Source organism: Podarcis gaigeae (genome assembly GCF_964106915.1).
Source record: "Podarcis gaigeae genome assembly, chromosome: 15".
Lineage (NCBI taxonomy): Eukaryota > Metazoa > Chordata > Lepidosauria > Squamata > Lacertidae > Podarcis > Podarcis gaigeae.
In genome coordinates, this window is record NC_139692.1 from 7,490,884 (window position 1) to 7,510,534 (window position 19,651).

A 19,651-nucleotide genomic window follows, 5' to 3' on the forward strand; every position below is an offset into this window, starting at 1 on the left:
TGGGGCTTTTGACTCTGGAAACCTTGCAGGTTCTTTCTTTCCTTTTCTCCCCCACTGATGGCACAAGGAAAATCTAGTTGTCCTCTAAGAAGGGATTGGAACATGCTTCTGAGAGGTGAAGAAACAGTTATGCAACACTGAGCATCTGATGAATGGTATACCTACCCTGAGCAATGAAGTTCCTCTCAAATTTCTGCAGGAATTCAAGATAGAGAAGATCATCGGAAGTAAGTGCTTCCTCCCCTACAACAGCCTTCATGGCTTGGACATCCTTCCCAATGGCATAGCACGCATACTAGGGGGAAAGGAGAGTGTGGTCAGCGACAGGTAGCCAGGATATGATTGCCCAAGCACTAACAGATTTAACTTGTGGTCCAGCAGCTGATCTTGGACTGCAGCTCCTATCATGCCTGGTCATTGGTCATGCTGGCTGGGCTGGCAGATGGAGCCCAGCAACATCTGAAGGGCCACGTTCGTGCCCCCACCTCTTTAAAATTAGAAATCCTAAAAGAAACAACTTGAAGTTTCATAATAGCTTGTCCACTATGTCACCCCCCACCTTCCAAGACACGTACGGTCATACCTTGCGTTACAGATGCTTCAGGTTGTGTTTTTTTGGGTTACGGATGCGCCGAAACCCAGAAGCACTGGAATGGGTTACTTCTGGGTTTCGGCAGTCGCACATGCGCAGAAGCGCTAAATCGGGCTTTGCGCATGCGCAGAAGCACCGAATCGCAACCCACGCATGCGCACATGCAGCGCTGCGGGTTGTTAACGCTGCGGGTTGCGAACATGCTTCCTGCACGGATCACATTCGCAACCCGAGCGTCCACTGTACTTAAAAGGGTAACAGTCACACCTACCAGTTGGTTTGAAACCTCAGCGTGATCCTTCCTGGTCATCCCCTCTCCAATAGCAGATTTCATCAATCGAGACAAAGAGGGAAGTACGTTGATAGGTGGGTAAATCTGGAAGGAGAGACGTGAAAATTAAGAGCTGCAGGAGCTTGGGACAGGTTGTTGTGACATGACGTTAAATGGTTTGATTAAAAAATAATAGCATAGGAACAGAAAGCAGACATTTCCCTGTTTGATACCTCCCTTGCACTTCCCTGGCTTGTAATACAGTGGAACATCGGTTGTCAAACGTAATCCGTTCTGGAAGACCATTCCAACTTCCGAAACGTCCAACAACTGAGGCGCAAAGGACTATCGGCAATTTCAATGGGGAAAATTGAAGAGCACGACTCAGAAGCCGTTCGACTTCCGAAATGTTCGGCTTCCGAGACACTCGAAAACCGATGTTCCACTGTACAGTATTATTAAAAAGAAATCCTTCCTCCCCAGCTTCATCAAGGAATACAGCTTTGAAGTAATACTTCCTTCAGAAGAAATTTAGCCTTTAAATGTAAGCTGGCAAATTGTTTTATGACTGTTTACCTTATTTACCAGGTTCATTGCTTAGACATTTTTTATTAACCTGTTTATAAATACTTAAAATAAAATAAACAACGGAAATATTTCAATGAAGTTGGGCACCAAATAAACATTTCTGGCGGTGCTAACAATGCAATATTAATTATTAAATAGCCTAGCTGAAACACCTTACCATAGTGCCTGTGCCTTTAAGACACCCCCAGTTTTGCCTCTTGTAATCAAGTCTCAGGAACACCTTGATAATAAGAGGCAGACAGCACTGTATGACAATTGCTGTTAAAACTGCCTGTCTCAAGAAGTACAGAGGGCATGACACTACATCCTGAAGACATCCTGAAACAATCTCAAGATAGCATACTGACCTGTCTGTTGTGCAGCTGTCTGTCTACATAGATCTGGCCTTCAGTAATGTATCCCGTCAAGTCAGGGATGGGGTGGGTAATGTCTGAAAAACAAGTTACATTTATTTATTTATTTGCTTATTTCATATAATTTACATACCACTAGGCTGTAAAAAAAAAAATCCTCAAAGTGTTTTAGACTATAACATGAGGGGAAAAATACCATACACTAAAACATACAAGAAGTTAAAATACTAAAACAGATTAAAATTCACACCAGCTTTTCTAAGCATCTTGTGCTTTCAGATTTCTTTTAGCTGCTGCAGGAGATGTATCATGATGCTGTAATGATCAAGACTTGACCGAGCAGGAAGACTGATTTTATCTCAGCAGCATGGGTAACAGAATCATCTAAGGTCTTTGAGAATAGGGATTTTTGTGGTATTTGGGGGAAATGTAGCAAGTATGGATTTTGTCTGTAGAAGTACAAACAGGAGGAAGCAGAGGAGGAAAATACTCAAGACTCGAATCTGGATAATGAAAGCTGAGGGAAAAGAAACCATTAGCTACTGGAGGAAGAAAAACTCTCTCTTCTTGGCCTATGGCAGGCATGGCCAAACTTGGCCCTCCAGCTGTTTTGGGACTACAACTCCCATCATCCCTAGCTTACAGGACCAGTGGTCAGGGATGATGGGAATTGTAGTCCCAAAACAGCTGGAGGGCCAAGTTTGGCTATGCCTGCCTTATGGGGATATGCAAACCTGGCCTCAATATGTGTCGCTGGCTTGGTTTACACAAAATGCTAAGCCAAACCTTGACTTAATGGGACTGCAGAGATTTGCAGGATCGTGTAGTGATGCTTGTAGTCGCTTTGTTCCTCCATGGTCATTTTTGCTTTCGCACTGAGCGAAGTCAAGGTCAGGAAAACATGCCAAGTCAGACCTTAGCTTAGCTCACCATGGCAGCAAAAAGGACCATGGAGGAGCAATGTGGCTGCAAGCTCCTGTGCAGGAGTCCACATATCTGCATGGCCTCACTAAGCCAAGGTTTGGCATGATGTTGAGTGCAAACCAGGCATGCAATGGGGGTATACATTGAATTTTCACCACTTTCTCATTGCTATTTTTTAAAAATCCAAAAATTAAGAAGGCCTGATGTTTCTGTCTCTCTCCAAATATTTTTGCAGAGCGCTTGCTTCTCTTTTTTTTCATAGATAATTTTTATTGAAGTTTCCACAGCTTTTTATCATAACAAACAAAACATAACAATAAAAGACATGCAACACGTATAATTTCAACTCTTAATTTCATATTCCTTACTTTCCCGACTTCCTCATACCTCCCCTTTCTGCATTCTCATGTCGAATTAATTGATTAACAAATCCCTCCCTTACTTTCAACTTAATTATAATAACACTCATTTTCTTTAACTTAACCATTATCGCTGTTAACCCCTATTTTTCTCATGGGGGTATACATTGAATTTTCACCACTTTCTCATTGCTGTTTTTAAAAAATCCAAAAATTAAGAAGGCCTGATGTTTCTGTCTCTCTCCAAATATTTTTGCAGAGCGCTTGCTTCTTGCTCCACATTTGCTGGAGGGGAAGTCTAAGAACTTTGTGATTTGGAGGAAACTTGGGAGAGGTTTCTTTCCTTCTCCCGCAATTCTTGCAAGTCAGAAGACTCTTCAGGTTTTCCTCCAGCCATCTAGCAATGACAGAAGCCTTATGCATCTGCCAAGGGAGTGGTGATAGAATGGGTGCTGAGGAAAAGCAGAGCTTCACCTGGTATCTGTGGACTAGATGGAAACAATATGGTAGGAGCAATGTAAGACAAGGACTCACCATCATTGGGCATGGTGAGAATAGGAATTTGAGTAATGGACCCATTCCTGCCTTCCACTCGCCCAGCTCGTTCATAGATTGTGGCCAGATCAGTGTACATGTAACCAGGAAAGCCACGCCGGCCTGGTACTTCTTCCCTGGCTGCTGAGACCTTTGGGGAATTAGAACAAAAGCAAAAGGTTAGCAAAGGTTGGACTTACAGGACAAGCTGCAAAATCAAATGGGGGAAACTCCTTAAATCCTTTTTGAAATGGGCTTCTCCTCTGCTGATCTGAAGACCACTGACCACTTAACCCTTATCTCTCCATCCTGTCTGTCAAACTTGAGTCTATTAGGGCCTTTTTATGACCGGGCTGTTGCCCTCCCGATCATCCCTGACCATGGACCATGCTGGCTGGGGCTGATAGGAGTTGTAGTCTGGAAGGATCCGAAATCGACGAGATCAGAGATTTATAGAAGATTGGGAAAAGTTTACAGAATATATGTATAAATTAAGTGATAATCAAATAACGTTTGTAAGCTTTAATGAAGCTCTGTAAGAAGAAATGTTAGAATATGAGTAAAATTAAGAAATAATTTATAAAAACAATTGAAGAAAGGCTTTAGAAATGTGTAAGAAATTAAGAAGGGAAGGAGTATCAGGCAAGTTGAGGGAAGTCAAAAAGAGAATGGATATAAAAAAGATGTATGATTTGTATAAATTTTGTATTGGAAAAATTGAATAAAAATAATTTATTTTTAAAAAAAATGAAAGGAGTTGTAGTCCAACAACAAATGGTCACAGGTTCTGTACCCTTGGGTTATGGGATGAAGGATAATGTTTATTGGGTACAATGCAAAGCACTGTATAATAGCTTGCAGCAGCAACAGGCGCAGTCTGCAGTGATGAGTCTAAAGGGTGTGTTCAATTGCAGCCTCGCAGAGTGAAAAGTGTCTCATAAGAAGTGATGAACAGAATTAATGGGGAAGTGCCCCTTGATGAAAGGTAATTTATTCCATTTTAAACTCAGAAACCCAGGTGTGCAAGTATATGGGCCAGTGTCAACTCCTGCCTAATCCCCCTCAATATTATGGACTGTTGGGAACAATGAAGATGAGTTTGGGGTAGTATTTGAAAAGGTTGTCAAAGGCCATTTTGAATTTTCAAAGCACCTCTGCATTAATGTCCTAGTAGAAAACACAAAATACATGCATATTGGAACATTCAAAAGTAATCATTATTCAATAAGAATCATAAACAGCAGGTTCTGCAAGCACCTCACAAATAATCAGAAGCCCAGTAACTCAGTATCCTCCTTCTCCAGGTTTGGTTAACTTATTCTGGAGCAATTCGTGAGCTTCCATGTCATCAAAGGTGCGATTCAAGCTTCCCTAATTAATGAATTTCGGCCTTTTGACAAAGTACTTGCATGCAAGGCAAGGACTGGTCTGCTGAATACAGTAAATAAAGTACCTCTCTCAGCGCCTCTGCATAGGAGCTCATATCCGTCAGAATAACCAGTACATGCTTTTCACACTGATAAGCCAAGAACTCCGCTGTGGTTAGAGCAAGACGAGGCGTGATTATGCGCTCAATGCTGAAAAAGAGCAATGGGAGTCCAATTAATGTGAATGCAGAATGGGAGGTGATACTCGGCACAAGCCTAATGCCTACTTCTGAGAAAAAGCAGTTCAGAAGGAGAAAGGTCTAGTGCAACAGTCAATATGCATAAGGAGTTGTTTAGTGGTTAAAGAGTTAGCAACATTTTCTACCATCTGTGGTAAAGGGTTGGGGACCTTTTCTCAGACCAAGGGCTGCATTCCCTTTGGAGCAACCTTCCGGGGGCCACTCGCCAGAGGTGGGTGGGACCAGAGGTATAAGTGGATGGGGTAACAAATATAATTTTTGCCTTTGTACACAGTAGAGCTAGTTACCACACACATTATTATACCCCTCGCCATCCTCTATGAAGCAAGAAGCAATTGTCCACGTTAAAGGGCATATTTCAGTCTAGCAAAAACATTTAAGGGGGTTCATGGTTGGAGAGAGACTGACGTGCCAGACAGACAGGCTTGAAGGAATGCATTTGGCTCCTGGGCCTGAGGTTCATTTTCCCCAAGTATCAAGAGATTGATACTGCAAGTACAAGCTACAAACAATGAATCAGATCTTTCCAAATCTGATCAGATGTGCTTTCATAGCTGGGTGGCTGGAAGCAGCTGGCTGTGACTGAAGGCCTGATTGGGCATTTGAGTGATGGCTTTCCATTTGACAGGAAGCAAATAAAGTCCCATTCCATCCCTCTTACTTCCTAATGTCAGACACCACCAGGTGTCCTTGTGTGTATAAGGCACACACACATAAAATTAGTAGGTCAGAATGAAAACAATCCAGACATCAACAAGGCAATCTTAGCCTACATGTGTTGCATTTTAATGTGTACACTCAACTCAAATGTTATGCTGAATTGAGATAGGTTGATCCATCCAACCCTGGCCTATCCCCCCCCCCCCCGCCCTATACTCGTTTCATAGCTGCACAAACCCAGCTCCATCTCATCATCCTATTTGTGGGTTTTTATTGTCTTAAAATCCATCTGTTTAAATAAAGTACTTACGAGGTGGTCCAAAGGCTGCCTTTTTCTTACTTTAAGTTTAAAGTTTCCTAAAGCAGCTGATGCCTCCTGCTGGCCATAAGGTTAAAAAAAAGCAATTTTGAAATGCTTCCAGGAAGCAACTTTGCATCTTTTCCAGAGGCACTTATGGAGGCAGCCATCTTCTTCTTGAGGGATGACTCATTATGATGTACAGTTGCTTTGTGGGAGTATTTCAAAATAGTGGGGGTTTTTTTTACTGTGTGGCCATGAAGGAAATGTTAGCTGTCCCAAGTAGCATGTTAGTGAAATAAAAAACAGCCCTCAGACCACTTTGCAAGTACAGTACACACCCCTATAGAGAAAGATTAGTTGATTATGTGGCTTAATCCACAAATCTATGTTCTGATCCACAGACGGGACTCTGGGGTTGAAGTAGCTAGATTCGCTCTGAAATGTGAAGCAAACCTGAATTTCCCCCATTTTTAGGATACGCACACCAGGTGGGCAGGAAAAGGTAGCCAAGAAGAATGCAACCTGTTTTCCACATTTTTTTAAATATGTAGGAGTAGCAGATTTGGTTGTCGACTGTCAGCTCCCTGTTACAGGTCTCTTTCCAGGACTCAATTTCAATTGAAAATATAGATGGAACAGGTGACAACATTCCAAAAAAGGCACTCAATATTTTTCTGTATGCAACCGCTACAGCTAGAATAGTATATATGAAGAGAAAAAAAAGAAAAGAAGAAAAGATACCCACAAAGGAAATTTGGCAGAACAAATTGATAGAATACACAGAATTAGTAACCATGACCGTGAAACTAAAGGAATAAGAGTGGAGGTGTTCTGGAATTTTTCTTAGAACGTATAATATACAATTTAACCTACAAGTAGGAGTTAACGTATGAGCAGCAGGTAACATCAAAAGAGGAAGACTTGAAATAATAATGGGTGAAATTATCAGGATATGCAGCAGATCAAGATTCCTCTAGAATGCCATAGAGAGATGGACTGGGAAGTCTTAGGAAAAGAGATAAGCGGTGGATACTGCATAAAAGCTGTTAAAATTGCATAAATAAAAGTTTTAAAAAGGAAAATATAAGTGGATTAGGTGTTTTGAGTGCCATGTTACAGCCATCTTCCATTCTGTCCTAGATGTATATGAGAGACTTGGATGTTTTTTGAGAAGCGAAGCTCATTGTGACAGAGAAATTTGTTTTCCTAGATGTTAACCACTTTGCCAAACTTCTATCCAACTTTGCACAATAGCCTTTCAATATAGTCTTTGGAAGAAGCAGACAAGTTTCTCCATTTCTCAGTTCCCTACATTTCCTCCAGCTCTATATAAAGTCACATATTTTTTTACTTACGTTGGATCATTGGCCAAGTTCAGGAACAGACACACATTGTCCATGGAGCCATTTTCTTCAAAGTCAGATTTGAAGAATCGAGCTGTTTCCATGTTCACCTACAGCAAAGCATCAACACTAGGTCAGTTGCAAAGCCAAATATTATTTAGACCCAATTTATGAAAGTTTCTAAAATGTTGACAGCATAAAAATGGATGGGTTTCTCCAGTTCTGACTGTTGCTTATCCTTATTCTCATATTTGCCTCTTCAATCTGTCAAAGCGATATAAAGCCAATGTGTTGTCAAGCAGTGGAGAGTGGCTCCTCCTTCATGCTCTGATTGACAAAACAAAGTTAACACAGCCGATTTAACAGCAACAGTTGTGATTACTTTTGCTTTCAAAGTTGCTGGGTGGCCATCTGGAGAAATACGATGTTCTTTAAAATCAGAGATAGTTCTCTCGATGTCGCTGGACTCATCCCTTCCCCTTCCCCCTCCCCCTCTTTCCTTTCTCCTTCTGTGATGGAATTTCCATTTGGGGACTTCCCTGGCTTTTTTTCTGGCCCATGTAGGACCAGCCTGGATAGTTGGCCTCGGTGAAGACTTGATGTTTTCATCCCCCAAGTTTTTGATTTGAGTTTCTACTGAAATGAGGCTGCATTTTAATGTTGTATTTTAATCTTGTTTTTAAGTTGTATTTTAATCAATTGTTTTTATACCTGGTGTTAGCTGCCCTGAGCCCAGTTATGGCTGGGGAGGGCGGGGTATAAATATTTTATTATTATTATTATTATTATTATTATTATTATTATTATTATTATTACTACTACTACTACTACCACTCTCACCATCCTATGACCACTGGCCATGCTAACTGGGGCTGATAGGAGCTGAAGTCCAACTAAGGGAGTAAGGGAGCCAATGCTAGACTTTGTACTTCTCCATCCTACCCCATTTTTCCCTTCCCTTGCCCTTTTGCTCACCTTCCCTGCTCAATAGTGGTGAAAGAGGGAGCAGACAAAAGAGCCAAGGAAAGCGAGAACCGGAGGAGCTGCACCTCACATTTAAAACTGGAAGTTTTAAAGGGGAAGCACAAGTCCTCATGTTGTTATAACATAAAGCACCTGCTGCAAATTCCTAAGAACAATTCTTTGGTCCATGGCCAAAGCATAGAAGTGAAAACACCACTTTGCAGAGGAAATAGTATGGCAATCCCTTTAAGAGATCATTTCTCAATGGGATGCCAGCTTTCCCATCAAAACTAAGGTCTCAACTCTTAAAGTGTACCCTGGCTAAGTTCTTCTATACATGTGAACAAGGAATCTTGTTGCAGCTAGTCTGGGGAGCAAAATTAGAGTTTTTTGAGATGATCAGATACTGTGTACTTTGTTTCATAGATGCCACCAATTCCATAGCACATTAACAGCTCATGCAGAATTGTTTACATAAAAGTACCTCCAACTTGGGCGGCAAAGATGGTGACAGATAATGAACTGGAATACTATTTGTATGCATTTAGCTACTTACTCCCATAGCAGCAAATACAATGGCAAAATTATCTTCACTGTAGTCCATCACATCTTTGGATTTCTTCACCAAGCCTGCCTGGCGACAGATCTGAGCTGCTATCTGAAAAAGGATATTCCAGAGTCATCCATGTTTTCAATGTACAAGGCTTTAATTTCTAGGAAGATTTCCAAGGGACAAGAGAAGGGGACTTGAGAGTCTGCTTTATCATATATGAACTATAAGAACAAAACACAGGGCAGTATCCAAAGCACTTGTTGCATTAGCGCAAGGATTTACACATGCCCAAGTGAACTTCCTCCCCTTGCCGCACATGCGTCTTGCACCCCCATCTTTTCTGGAGGGGCTGGAACCCCCTAAATAGATTTAGGGGTGCACAGAGAGCAACCACTGCACTTGCACAAATCCTTGTGTTAACAGAACAGGTTCCTTAGTGCTTGATTGGATACCACCAAAAGCATGCTTACTTGTCTTTGACACTGCTAAACACAATGGTTAGTGTACAGGATGTACTCGAATACGTAGGGTAGTATGTTAAGACGCCTGCCAAGCAATAAAATGTGTTCATAAGAGATGCAAATATCATGGGGGTTTAAAAAAAACTATCAAAACATTACTAAATCCAACCCATTTTTTAGAAAAAGCTTATTCGGTGTTTTAATACCTAAGTTTTGTTTTACTGTATTTTTGTTGTACAGGTGTATTTTTTTCCCATTTCATTTTTTTTCATTCTGTAAGCTGCCAAGCATTATAGGGCAGCCTGTAAATAACGTAAATATATTTTTCTGTTTCAGGTATGCCCAAGGTATATAAGAAAGCTGCATTGAATATAGTCCATTTGGTCCATCTATCTTAGTACAGTCTGCACTTACTAGTAGCAGCTTTCTAGGGTTTCAGAGAGGGATCTCCCCCAGTGAACAAGGTAAGTTATATTTCAGAAGCGTTTATATCCCCTCATTTAGCCAGTAAGACCTGAAGAGCCTCAGACTTAGAATCTAAGAGGCATGGCCCATTCATGCATGCACAGTAAGCCACATCTGCCAATGTTTCATCCCAAGGGCAATAAAAACTACCAGGAGCATGAAAACCAGGGAGAAGGAGCAAGGATTGTGGTATAGCATCTGAGTACATCATTAAGTGGCACCAGAAGGTATTTGTTTCCTCCAAAGTATTAGTCCAATTCAAATATTACACAGAGCACACACATTAAGATTATTCTGCAGCACAGGGTATATCTGGAACCCCCCACCCTCTGCAGACTATTAGCACTCTTTGCACTGTGTGAATCTGGGTGTTCCAGAGGCCAGCCAGGGCTTTGACAGGAGCGCCAATCATATCAGCTATCTGGAAATCCTTTGGCTACATCAGCCTCCACGGCAGACTATCTTAATAGGTCCCCTGCCTCTGCAGAGAAGAAAAAGTGCTGAAAGCTTAATATCAGCAGGAAGTGATCTGGCCATGACAAGGGACTGGTTTCAATATCCCCACTCTTCCTGGTCACCCTATTCCTGTCCATTTCTGTGCCACCTATAATATAAAAAACTCTAAGCCATATAAAAAAACACACAAAAGCTGCAGTAGACCACTATGCCATTTTAGAATGTGTGGTGTTTTTTTTTTTTGGGGGGGGGGTGTCATTGGGTTGTTGTTTTCATTTTGATTCTGTATTTTGTGGTTTTATTTTCTGATTTTATTCTATGAACCGCCCTGTGGGTATATGAGACCTGCGGGTATATGAGACCTGCAGGTGCAGGGCGGTACAGTATATAAATTCAGTAACAACAACAACAAAACCTGAGCATTAAGTCCTGCTAAAACACCTACCTCATTGTGGGGCAACCCAGCAGCAGAGAAAATAGGAATTTTCTGTCCTCTGGCAATGCTGTTCATGCCATCTATAGCAGAAATGCCAGTCTGAATCATTTCTTCTGGGTAGATTCGACACTGAGGATTGATTGGTTGACCTATTTCATTTTGACAGGGGGGGGAAACATCATTTTCAACCTGCATTTTCCAAGAAGTTAGATTCAAGTTTCAGTAACGAATATTAAATCCAGTGTTCCACTCCTAAGTTCTGAGACTTGCACACTGGAAGGAAACTTTCTCAATGTTCTACTTACAATAAGGTTTTCTTTAAAAACTTTGCTATTTCTGACATTTAATCTAACATGGTGTGTAATATTAAGGGTTCAGCATGATCTGAGAAGAAGAAGAAGAAGAAGAAGAAGAAGAAGAAGAAGAAGAAGAAGAAGAAGAAGAGTTTGGATTTGATATCCTGCCTTTCACTCCCCTTCAGGAGTCTCAAAGCAGCTAACATTCTCCTTTCCCTTCCTCCCCCACAACAAACACTCTGCGAGGTGAGTGGGGCTGAGAGACTTCAAGGAAGTGTGACTGGCCCAAGGTCACCCAGCAGCTGCATGTGGAGGAGCGGAGACGCGAACCCAGTTCCCCAGATTACGAGACTACCGCTCTTAACCACTACACCACACTGGCTCTCCTGAGGGCAACATACTATTTATGTGCTATGAATGAGTCTGTGTCTGAAGCCCTCTACTGCCAATGCTGATCCTAAACAAGGAGAGCTTTGGGAAACTCATTCTGGTTTTCTGCAAACAAAACCATCATCTGAGAAGCAAGCAGTTACTTAAACTCCTGTCTGTACAATGGGTAATCACTAAACTGTTTTGTATTTATGCTGACTAGCACCTTTCAAACACTAAGCTCTCTGAGAAATTAAAGGGCAAACCTTATGTTAGCAATGTTATGGTAAACATACCCATGATATCAAGGTAATCTTCAGCCAAGACCATAGGGCCTCTGTCTATGGGCTTTCCTGATCCGTTAAACACTCGCCCTGCAGAGTAAAGAACAAGAGAACATTTGTCCCTGTTACCAGGAGACCAACTATATTAACAGTATAGCTATCAGTGTACTTGAAAGCTGGCCAAGGACTAGTGATCAATCCAAGAAAAAAGATTTTGTACTTACCAAGCATATCTTCAGATACTGGGGTTCGAAGGATATCCCCAGTAAATTCACATGAGGTTCTCTTAGCATCAATACCTGAAGTTCCTTCAAAAACCTAAAAAAGAGGCAAATATTTTAGTATTTCATATTTGGGCTTACCGTATTTTTTGCTCTATAGGATGCACTTTTTCCCCTTCAAAAATGAAGGGGAAATGTGTGTGCGTCCTATGGAGCGAAGACACCATAGCCCCGCGACCCTCTCCCGGCTGGAGAGGTGACGCGCGGCTATGGCAGGAGCCTCTCCGCTGCGCCTTTCCGCTGCTCCCTGACCTGCTCTTTGGGGCTGGCGGTGGGCTTCCCCCCGCCATCCCCAAAGAGCAGGTCAAAAGGAACCTGAAGCCTGGAGAGCGAGAGGGGTCAGTGCACACCGACCCCTCTCGCTCTCCAGGCTTCCAAGGTAGCCGCCTGAACGCACCTTAAACGGCACCTTGTTTTAGAGCGGGAAGACAAGAGGGGGAAAGTTCTCCCCCTCTCTGCGCAGCGCCTCCTGCCGCTTCGCTGAAGGGGCGCTGGGCAGAGAGGGGGAGATTTTTTTTCCCTTGTTCTCCCCCCTCTAAAACAAGGTGTGTCCTATTGTGCGGTGCGTCCTATGGTGCGAAAAATATGGTAATCTCACTGCTTCAATTTGCATGGACAAGCTCTGCAAGTGAATGAGTAGGTAGGTAAAATAGACTTTTTGATGAAACAATGCGCAGACAACACACTGTATCATTAAACAAATGAAGTTACAATCGGCTGTCTCATAACTTGCTTCTTTGTTCCTTAAGCAACCAAGTTCTATTAATTCTTAAAGTCTTAAAAAGAGGTGACAAACAGCCATTTATTTATTTTTAATACAAAGAAAGTGCAAAGCAAAAGTATGGTTATCTGGTGCTAGAGTTTGAAAAGCATTTTAAAAGCATGAATACTAAAGCAACACATAAAACAAATGGGATTTTTTGCAGTAACTTACCTGGGAATTAAAAAGCCTTCTGGCCACTGGCTTCCAAATAAAATATTATGTGCAACTTGCGGACACAGGGCAACCCTTCCAAGACCAGCCATTCTCTCCAAGAATAGATACACAGGAAATAAATCAATTCCATCAAGCAGGTCACCCCACCATTTACCTGAACTACTGCTTTGGATCCACTGACTTCCAGCACCTGCCCGCTTCTCTTTGTTCCATCTGGTAGTGTCAAGTGCACAATCTCTGCATACCTAGGGAACTAAGTGACAAGTTAGGAGGTCAGGAGGCTTCCATCAGGAAAAGAACTGATCTACATTAAAGACTCAAATCAAGAACAGTGAGAAAGCACAGATGCCAGCCTCCTGGCCAAATTCAGAAATTATAGACAGGTGTATTTTAATGTTGCTTTTCACAACTTAATCAGACACATTCATTCAGACCGGAACACGGCCAGCCTTTTGCTACTGATTTGTCAGTCATAGAGGTGGCTTGTTTGCGCCACCCCAGTTGTAACAGCATTATTCGAAGCCTAACAAGCAGTACTATCTAACCTTCTTTCTCTTCCATGACATACAGAGCACACTTACTTAATTTTACCCTGAAAAGGGTATAGATTTTTCTATGCCTCCACAACTCCAGTGAGAACAGAGGATCCATATAACGCTGCTCAAGGTGTACATGTGTGTACACGTTTCAGAGGAAACCTTCCTCTATGGCAAGTCCTATCTGTGATCTTCCACAGCACATGTAGACTGAATAGGAGGACAGGTGTAGAAGCTGACATAGAAGTGCTGATAGCTCCTGCTGTGCTCCCACAGGGTCTCTGCACCAGTTTGATAACTGACTGGGAAGAGCCAAGTGGGGCAAATTTTACTTTAACAAAGACTTTTAAACATGGATTTTAGCCATTAATTCCTATCATGCAATGAAACAGGACACAGCCCAAAATTGTTGATAATTTCAAGGGTTTTGTTGGATGCAAGAATGTTGCAATATTTTGATTCCAAAGTAATTTTTTTAAATCCACATTACATTTTGAGTTTGCTTAAGCCACAACCACTCACTGCAATGGTATTATCAAAATGGGAAATTCAACAAGCATCGTTGAGAGAAACCATTTGTTGCCTCGATACTTTATTACAAAAATACTCTCTGCAGCGGGAAGACTCAACTGCCCTTATGCAAACCTTGAAGGAAGGATCATTCCCATTTTAGGTTGACAGGAGAATCTGCAGAATGCCAGTCACAACAAGGCCTTTTTACGGAAACACCCACAAAAAGACAATATTACCTTCACTTGATCCAAGATTACTAGTGGTCCATTGACTCCAGATACTGTCTTATATGCTGAAAAACAACCAGAGAGAGGTATTTTTAAAGACAACTTAGTAAATTTCTGATTTGACACATTCTGACAGAAGTCATTGTGCATGGTTTTGCAATTATAAAGGCAGCAAGAATATCAAGACATTCTCTGCTCAACATGCTAGTGTGATCCTTTAGGCCAGTGTTTCCCAACCTTGGGTCTCCAGCTGCTGTTGGACTACAATTCCCATCATCCCTGACCATTGGTCTTGCTAGCAAGGGATGATGGGAGTTGTAGTCCAAAAACAGCTGGAGACCCAAGGTTGGGAAACACTGCTTTAGGCTATGCTTGAGAGGCTGCCTTTGGGAGACAAAGTGCAACCACTTGGGGAATGTGTTGTGTTTAAAGGAATGTCACTTGTCCAGGAGTACTAAGTGTTGCAACATGGCTAAGAAGGCCAAAGGGCCCCCTCATTTTACCACTTCCGTGTGCTGCTACACCATTCACCCATTACAGTGGTACCTTGGTTTACAAACTTAATTCGTTCCAGAAGTCCGTTCTTAAACCAAAGCGTTCTTAAACCAAGGCATGCTTTCCCATAGCAGTGGGGGACTCAATTTACACTCAACAGGAAGCGGAACATGTTCTGCTTCCAAGGCAAAGTTCACAAACCAAAACACCTACTTCCAGGTTTGCAGCGTTCTTAATCCAAGTTGTTCATAAACTAAGCTGTTCTTAAACCAAGGTACCACTGTACTGTATCCATTACTAGCTAGCCAACTGCTGAAGCTGGTAACTAATTCTTTTTAAATTCAGGAGATGGGGTTGTTGGCAAGACTAGAGAATAATTTCAAGTCCCAGATGCCTGAATCACATTTCCAGACACACACAATTTATCCAGCTCTGGTTATAATGAGACCTTATTAATTATCCTTTTCATTACACACCCTGTTTAGTGTTCAGTTTGGGGAGAGCTATGCAGTGGGTAAGATCCTGGAACACACTGCAGTAGCCCACAGTGTAGGAAGGCACCAAACCTTCAGCTAAGCAAGTGGGCATCAGGACAATTTAAGGTACAAAGCTATGAATGTTATGCTATTCTGCTGAAACCTGCACAAATATCTTCCTTTGGGGAAAAAAACCTTTTAAGTGAACAGCACAATGCTTGCAGAGAAGCTTACAGCATGCCTCGTTTGTTTTACACTGTGCTGTGATACCAAAGAAGACATCTCATACTGACACAAGAGCCGAGATCCATAATAATCTCGGGGGCAGGATCTCTGGCACACAGAATGTTAAGACAGCAATGCCAAGTGCCCTCGGAGTCATCCATTAGTTGAACTCTACAAGCTTAAATTTCCTTCAGCCAATGGCTAGGAAACACAATCCTATCTACGCTGCCTTGAGGTATCTGCAGCATCTCAAGTGCTTGGAAAGAAAACTGACTGACAGCATGGAGCTGTGTAAGAGTCTTACTGCAGGGTTAAGCAGCTCTGCAGAGTGCTGGATCAAAAGACACACATTTCAAGAACTCCTGCCTCTCCAGTTAGTTAACTATTATGGTTCCGAACACTGGCAATAACCTGCTTGTTGTGTTCAACTCAACACATTCTACTCTTAATTAGGAAAATGTGTAACGAAGTTGCATTTCAACCAATATTAGTTGAAATTGAAAGAGGGGGCAGGCAGCAACAGAAGCAAGATTCCCAAGCAAACTCACTCTATCCTTGACCCGGCCCCATACTTCTGGCAAAAGAGAGCTTCCTGTCCACTTTTTTTAGTCCACTTGTTGTTTAGTCAACTCCAGCGCCATTTCCCCCAACCAAACAGGTGGATGCTGCACTCTCTTCCCTGTCTTTCCAAGCCATTGGGAGAAGAGGGTTTAAAGCCTAGCTAACACAGTCGTACATGGGAGTACAGTCATACCTTGGGATGAATACGCTTCAGGTTAGCCAAATTTGGGTTGTGCTCTGCGGCGACCCGGAAGTAACGGAGCACGTTACTTCCGGGTTTCGTCATGCGCAGAAGCACTGAAACGTGACCCACGCACGCGCAGACACGGGTTATGTTCGCTTCGGGATGCGAACAGGGCTCCGGAACGGATCCCGTTCGCATCCCAAGGTACCACTGTACATGAAACTGCTTCAGGCCAGACCAGGGAAGAGAGATGGCGGAGGAGGATTGGAAAAAAATTAAGGACTATCTAAAGAAATATGCAAAAATTAGTGAATGTTAGGTTGATGCTGGATGAGAAAATTAGGGGTTAACAGCGGTAATGGATAAGTTAAAAGAAAATGAGTGTTATTAAAATTAAGTTGGAAATAAGGGAGGGATTTGTTAAATAATTATAGACATGAGAATGCAGGAAGGGGAGGTATGAGGAGGTCGGGAAAGTAAGGTATAAGAAATTAAGACTCGAAATTATATATGTTTTATGTTTTTTGTTGTTATGTATTCATGTTTTGTTTGTGTTGTTAAAAATTTTGTGGAAACTTTAATAAAAATTAATTTAAAAAAAGAAACTGCTTCAGGCCATTTGTCCGCATACGCCAGCACCATCATACTGATGATGCAAGTTGGAGAAGTTCTCCAAGGGATATTTCCCACCCCTGCTAGCCTAAACCCTTTAATTAGATGTGTGAGGGACTAAACATGGAGTTCCTGCGTGCCAAGCTTACACTCTACCAGTGAGATGGGTGGACTTTTGCTAGCAGAAGCTGGAGTTGGGGACAGAGCAGCTCTGTAATAAGGCTAGAGACATAAGAACAGAGGGGCAGATGCCAAGGAGTTGCAGAAGCAGATGTTATGGCAACCAAAGCCAATTCTAAGTTCTGCACTCTGTTTCTGCCCACCCCTGGTTTATATGTGCATAAAAGACTTGGGAGTTTTTGAGATCCATTTTGTTTTTTTACTAGAAGAATGAACACCAATTGGAGCTAGGTGCAAAACTGGGGCGGCGGAGGAGACGGTGGTAAATAGAGAATTAAGGAATAAGGTGCCTCCCGCATACATGCATGGCCTATTTGTTTTCAGTATCAGAACTTTACTTACAGTCCTGCCACACTAAAACCCAGTCCTGATTCCATCACCCAACGTTTTCCTCACCTCAGCTCCCTAATTTAGGGGGGGGGGGTAAAGCAAGAGACATATTGCAAGGAAATACATTTTTGCAGCTGTCAGGAGTTAAGATTGGAGTGCCTTCTCAATCTTTAATTTTATTATTCACTTGGAGGTTGTGTGTGCTATGGGTGTACAAAAGCTTTGTACAAAACCAAGCCAAATCAGGGTGCTTTGGAATGTCTGGGGGCTTAACAGAAGTGATGTAGGATCTCTCTGAAGCCTAATCTGAAGTAGGGAAGCCTCACCCCGAAAATCTCACAGCACTCTGTTGCTAAAATGCACACTGTGTGTGTGTGTTCTGTTAACTAAGATGTGCAATCTATCTCTCTCTCTCTCTCTCTCTCTCTCTCTCTCTCACACACACACACACACACACACCCTTATCTGTCATAGCACTAATATTTTGGAACACTGATATTTTGGCTAAGGACGTTCACCTGGAAACACTGCTGCTCACTTCTTGGTATGCTGCTAATACCCATCTCTTCTGATAGCCATTTTAGATGCTGCCTTTTTAACTGCATTTTATCACTGCTGTTTTTAGTCTGTTGTAACTGCGCTGTAATTTTTAGTTTTGTTGTAATTTCCATAAATGTATTTTTTTCTGAGGGGTTTTTCTAAAAGTATTAACCTCCCCAAGTACAGTATATTTTTAATGCTTAAGACTGTGCAGATGAGATATGGGTGGCGGAAAGGACCTGACAGTGAACAATAAGATTTATTTATTTTTCATCACTGCCCTTCCAAACAGCATACTTCTCCCCAAGTGTGTCAAATGCTTCAGTCTCACATGATCTGCAAATAGAAGTGTGTTAGTGAGACAGAAGGCTTTATCAGGCTCACAGGGCAGCAGAGTAATCATTAATCACACAGGGAAGGGGTGAGCAAGTCAGATTATTTCTAGAACAGGATAATCAACTAATACGTCTAGAACTGAAATCCCATGTACCTGGGAGTTAGATCCATTAAATACAGTAGGACTTGGAAATAAGTCTTTCAGAAATATACACAGCATTCTGCTGCATGGTTACAAACCACTCAGGCATAAGCTTCCTTGAATTTATAAAAATGGATGATTACCAGAGAAGCTGAAGGAAGACCAAAATTTGTATTTTGTTAAAATCAGTTAAAATTTGGCTAAAATTGTATGTTTGAATTGAAAACTAATAAAATTTTATTATATATATAAAAAAGCTTCCTTGAATTCAATGAGACTTGCTTCTGAGTACATATGCAAGGGGCAAGACTCTCAACCAGGTTTGAGTTTTGAGTTTTCCCAACAGTACCCAGAAGGGCAGGTGTGTTATGGTGCTAGTTGGCTCATAGCAAACACGAGGGGATATCTTGCAGCCCCTTAGAAATCAGGATTTATTGGTTGTGGCCAAGAGTCCACCAGATACACAAAGTGTCATCCAGGAAGAGAAAGTGTTGAGGAATCCAAACCCCTCTCCCTTCCACTGCTTATTTTAATGGTAATCTTCACTAAAATGGAAATATTAAAACATCACTTCACTTCTAAAAGTGTTGAGCATTTTTACACACACATAAAATATGCTACCTTTTTGTTCAAGGTTTCAAACATGTTTTATATATGTTCAACTTTTAAAACTTTAGAAGCAATGTTTCAATACTTCGATTCTGATTAAAGTTACCATTAAAATTATGTCTTAGGGAATGTTCTTTTCTTTGTGTTGGCGACAATATGAATTAGCAGGGCATAGGTGGTGAAACAGCAGTACGGTTTTGTTCATTGCAAGTATGTGAGTATATGGTAGCTGTTATGTCAACAATGGGATATTTACACTGTTAGTAAGTGGTAACAAAGTCTATTGATATACAATAAAAACTTTCCTGTAACTCAAAAAAAGATTACTTTGAAGATACTCGAGATAAGCTCCTCTGCCTTATAACAACAGAAGATCAAACAAGAGAATCACCCCAAGATTCTAGCCATGTGCTCCATTTAGTCAAAGATACACTAATAATTTTTTCCAATTACCTGTCCCATTACTAAAAAATAATCTGTTGGGAGTCTTACAAACTGAGTGTATTTCAGAAGTGTCTCAAGAGAGAACATCTGGACCATTTTTTGGAATCTATTTGTTTTAATTTGCCTTATTTTATGCATGCTTTTCAGGTTACTTTTCAGCTCAGACTAAAATGTAACTATCACCTAAA

The 19,651-nt window shown here is 41.6% G+C and overlaps 2 protein-coding genes across 2 annotated transcripts in view; one reads left to right on the forward strand and one right to left on the reverse strand.

Annotated features, from left to right (window-relative positions):
- LOC310832095 (beta-4C adrenergic receptor-like) overlaps positions 1 to 19,651 on the forward strand; it is a 685,807-nt gene that overhangs the window by 369,280 nt on the left and 296,876 nt on the right. The gene's annotated exons all lie outside the window — the stretch shown is intronic.
- ATP6V1B2 (ATPase H+ transporting V1 subunit B2) overlaps positions 1 to 19,651 on the reverse strand; it is a 28,193-nt gene that overhangs the window by 2,646 nt on the left and 5,896 nt on the right. The window contains exons 2-13 of the mRNA XM_083713635.1: positions 14,339 to 14,394; positions 13,208 to 13,306; positions 12,060 to 12,153; positions 11,848 to 11,925; positions 10,896 to 11,035; positions 9,072 to 9,173; positions 7,565 to 7,662; positions 5,075 to 5,198; positions 3,622 to 3,772; positions 1,799 to 1,881; positions 864 to 968; positions 166 to 295 (exon numbers count right to left, since the gene is read on the reverse strand). Of these exons, the coding sequence (XP_083569761.1) occupies positions 166 to 295; positions 864 to 968; positions 1,799 to 1,881; positions 3,622 to 3,772; positions 5,075 to 5,198; positions 7,565 to 7,662; positions 9,072 to 9,173; positions 10,896 to 11,035; positions 11,848 to 11,925; positions 12,060 to 12,153; positions 13,208 to 13,306; positions 14,339 to 14,394 (1,260 nt within the window). The remainder of the gene's footprint in view (positions 1 to 165; positions 296 to 863; positions 969 to 1,798; positions 1,882 to 3,621; positions 3,773 to 5,074; positions 5,199 to 7,564; positions 7,663 to 9,071; positions 9,174 to 10,895; positions 11,036 to 11,847; positions 11,926 to 12,059; positions 12,154 to 13,207; positions 13,307 to 14,338; positions 14,395 to 19,651) is intronic.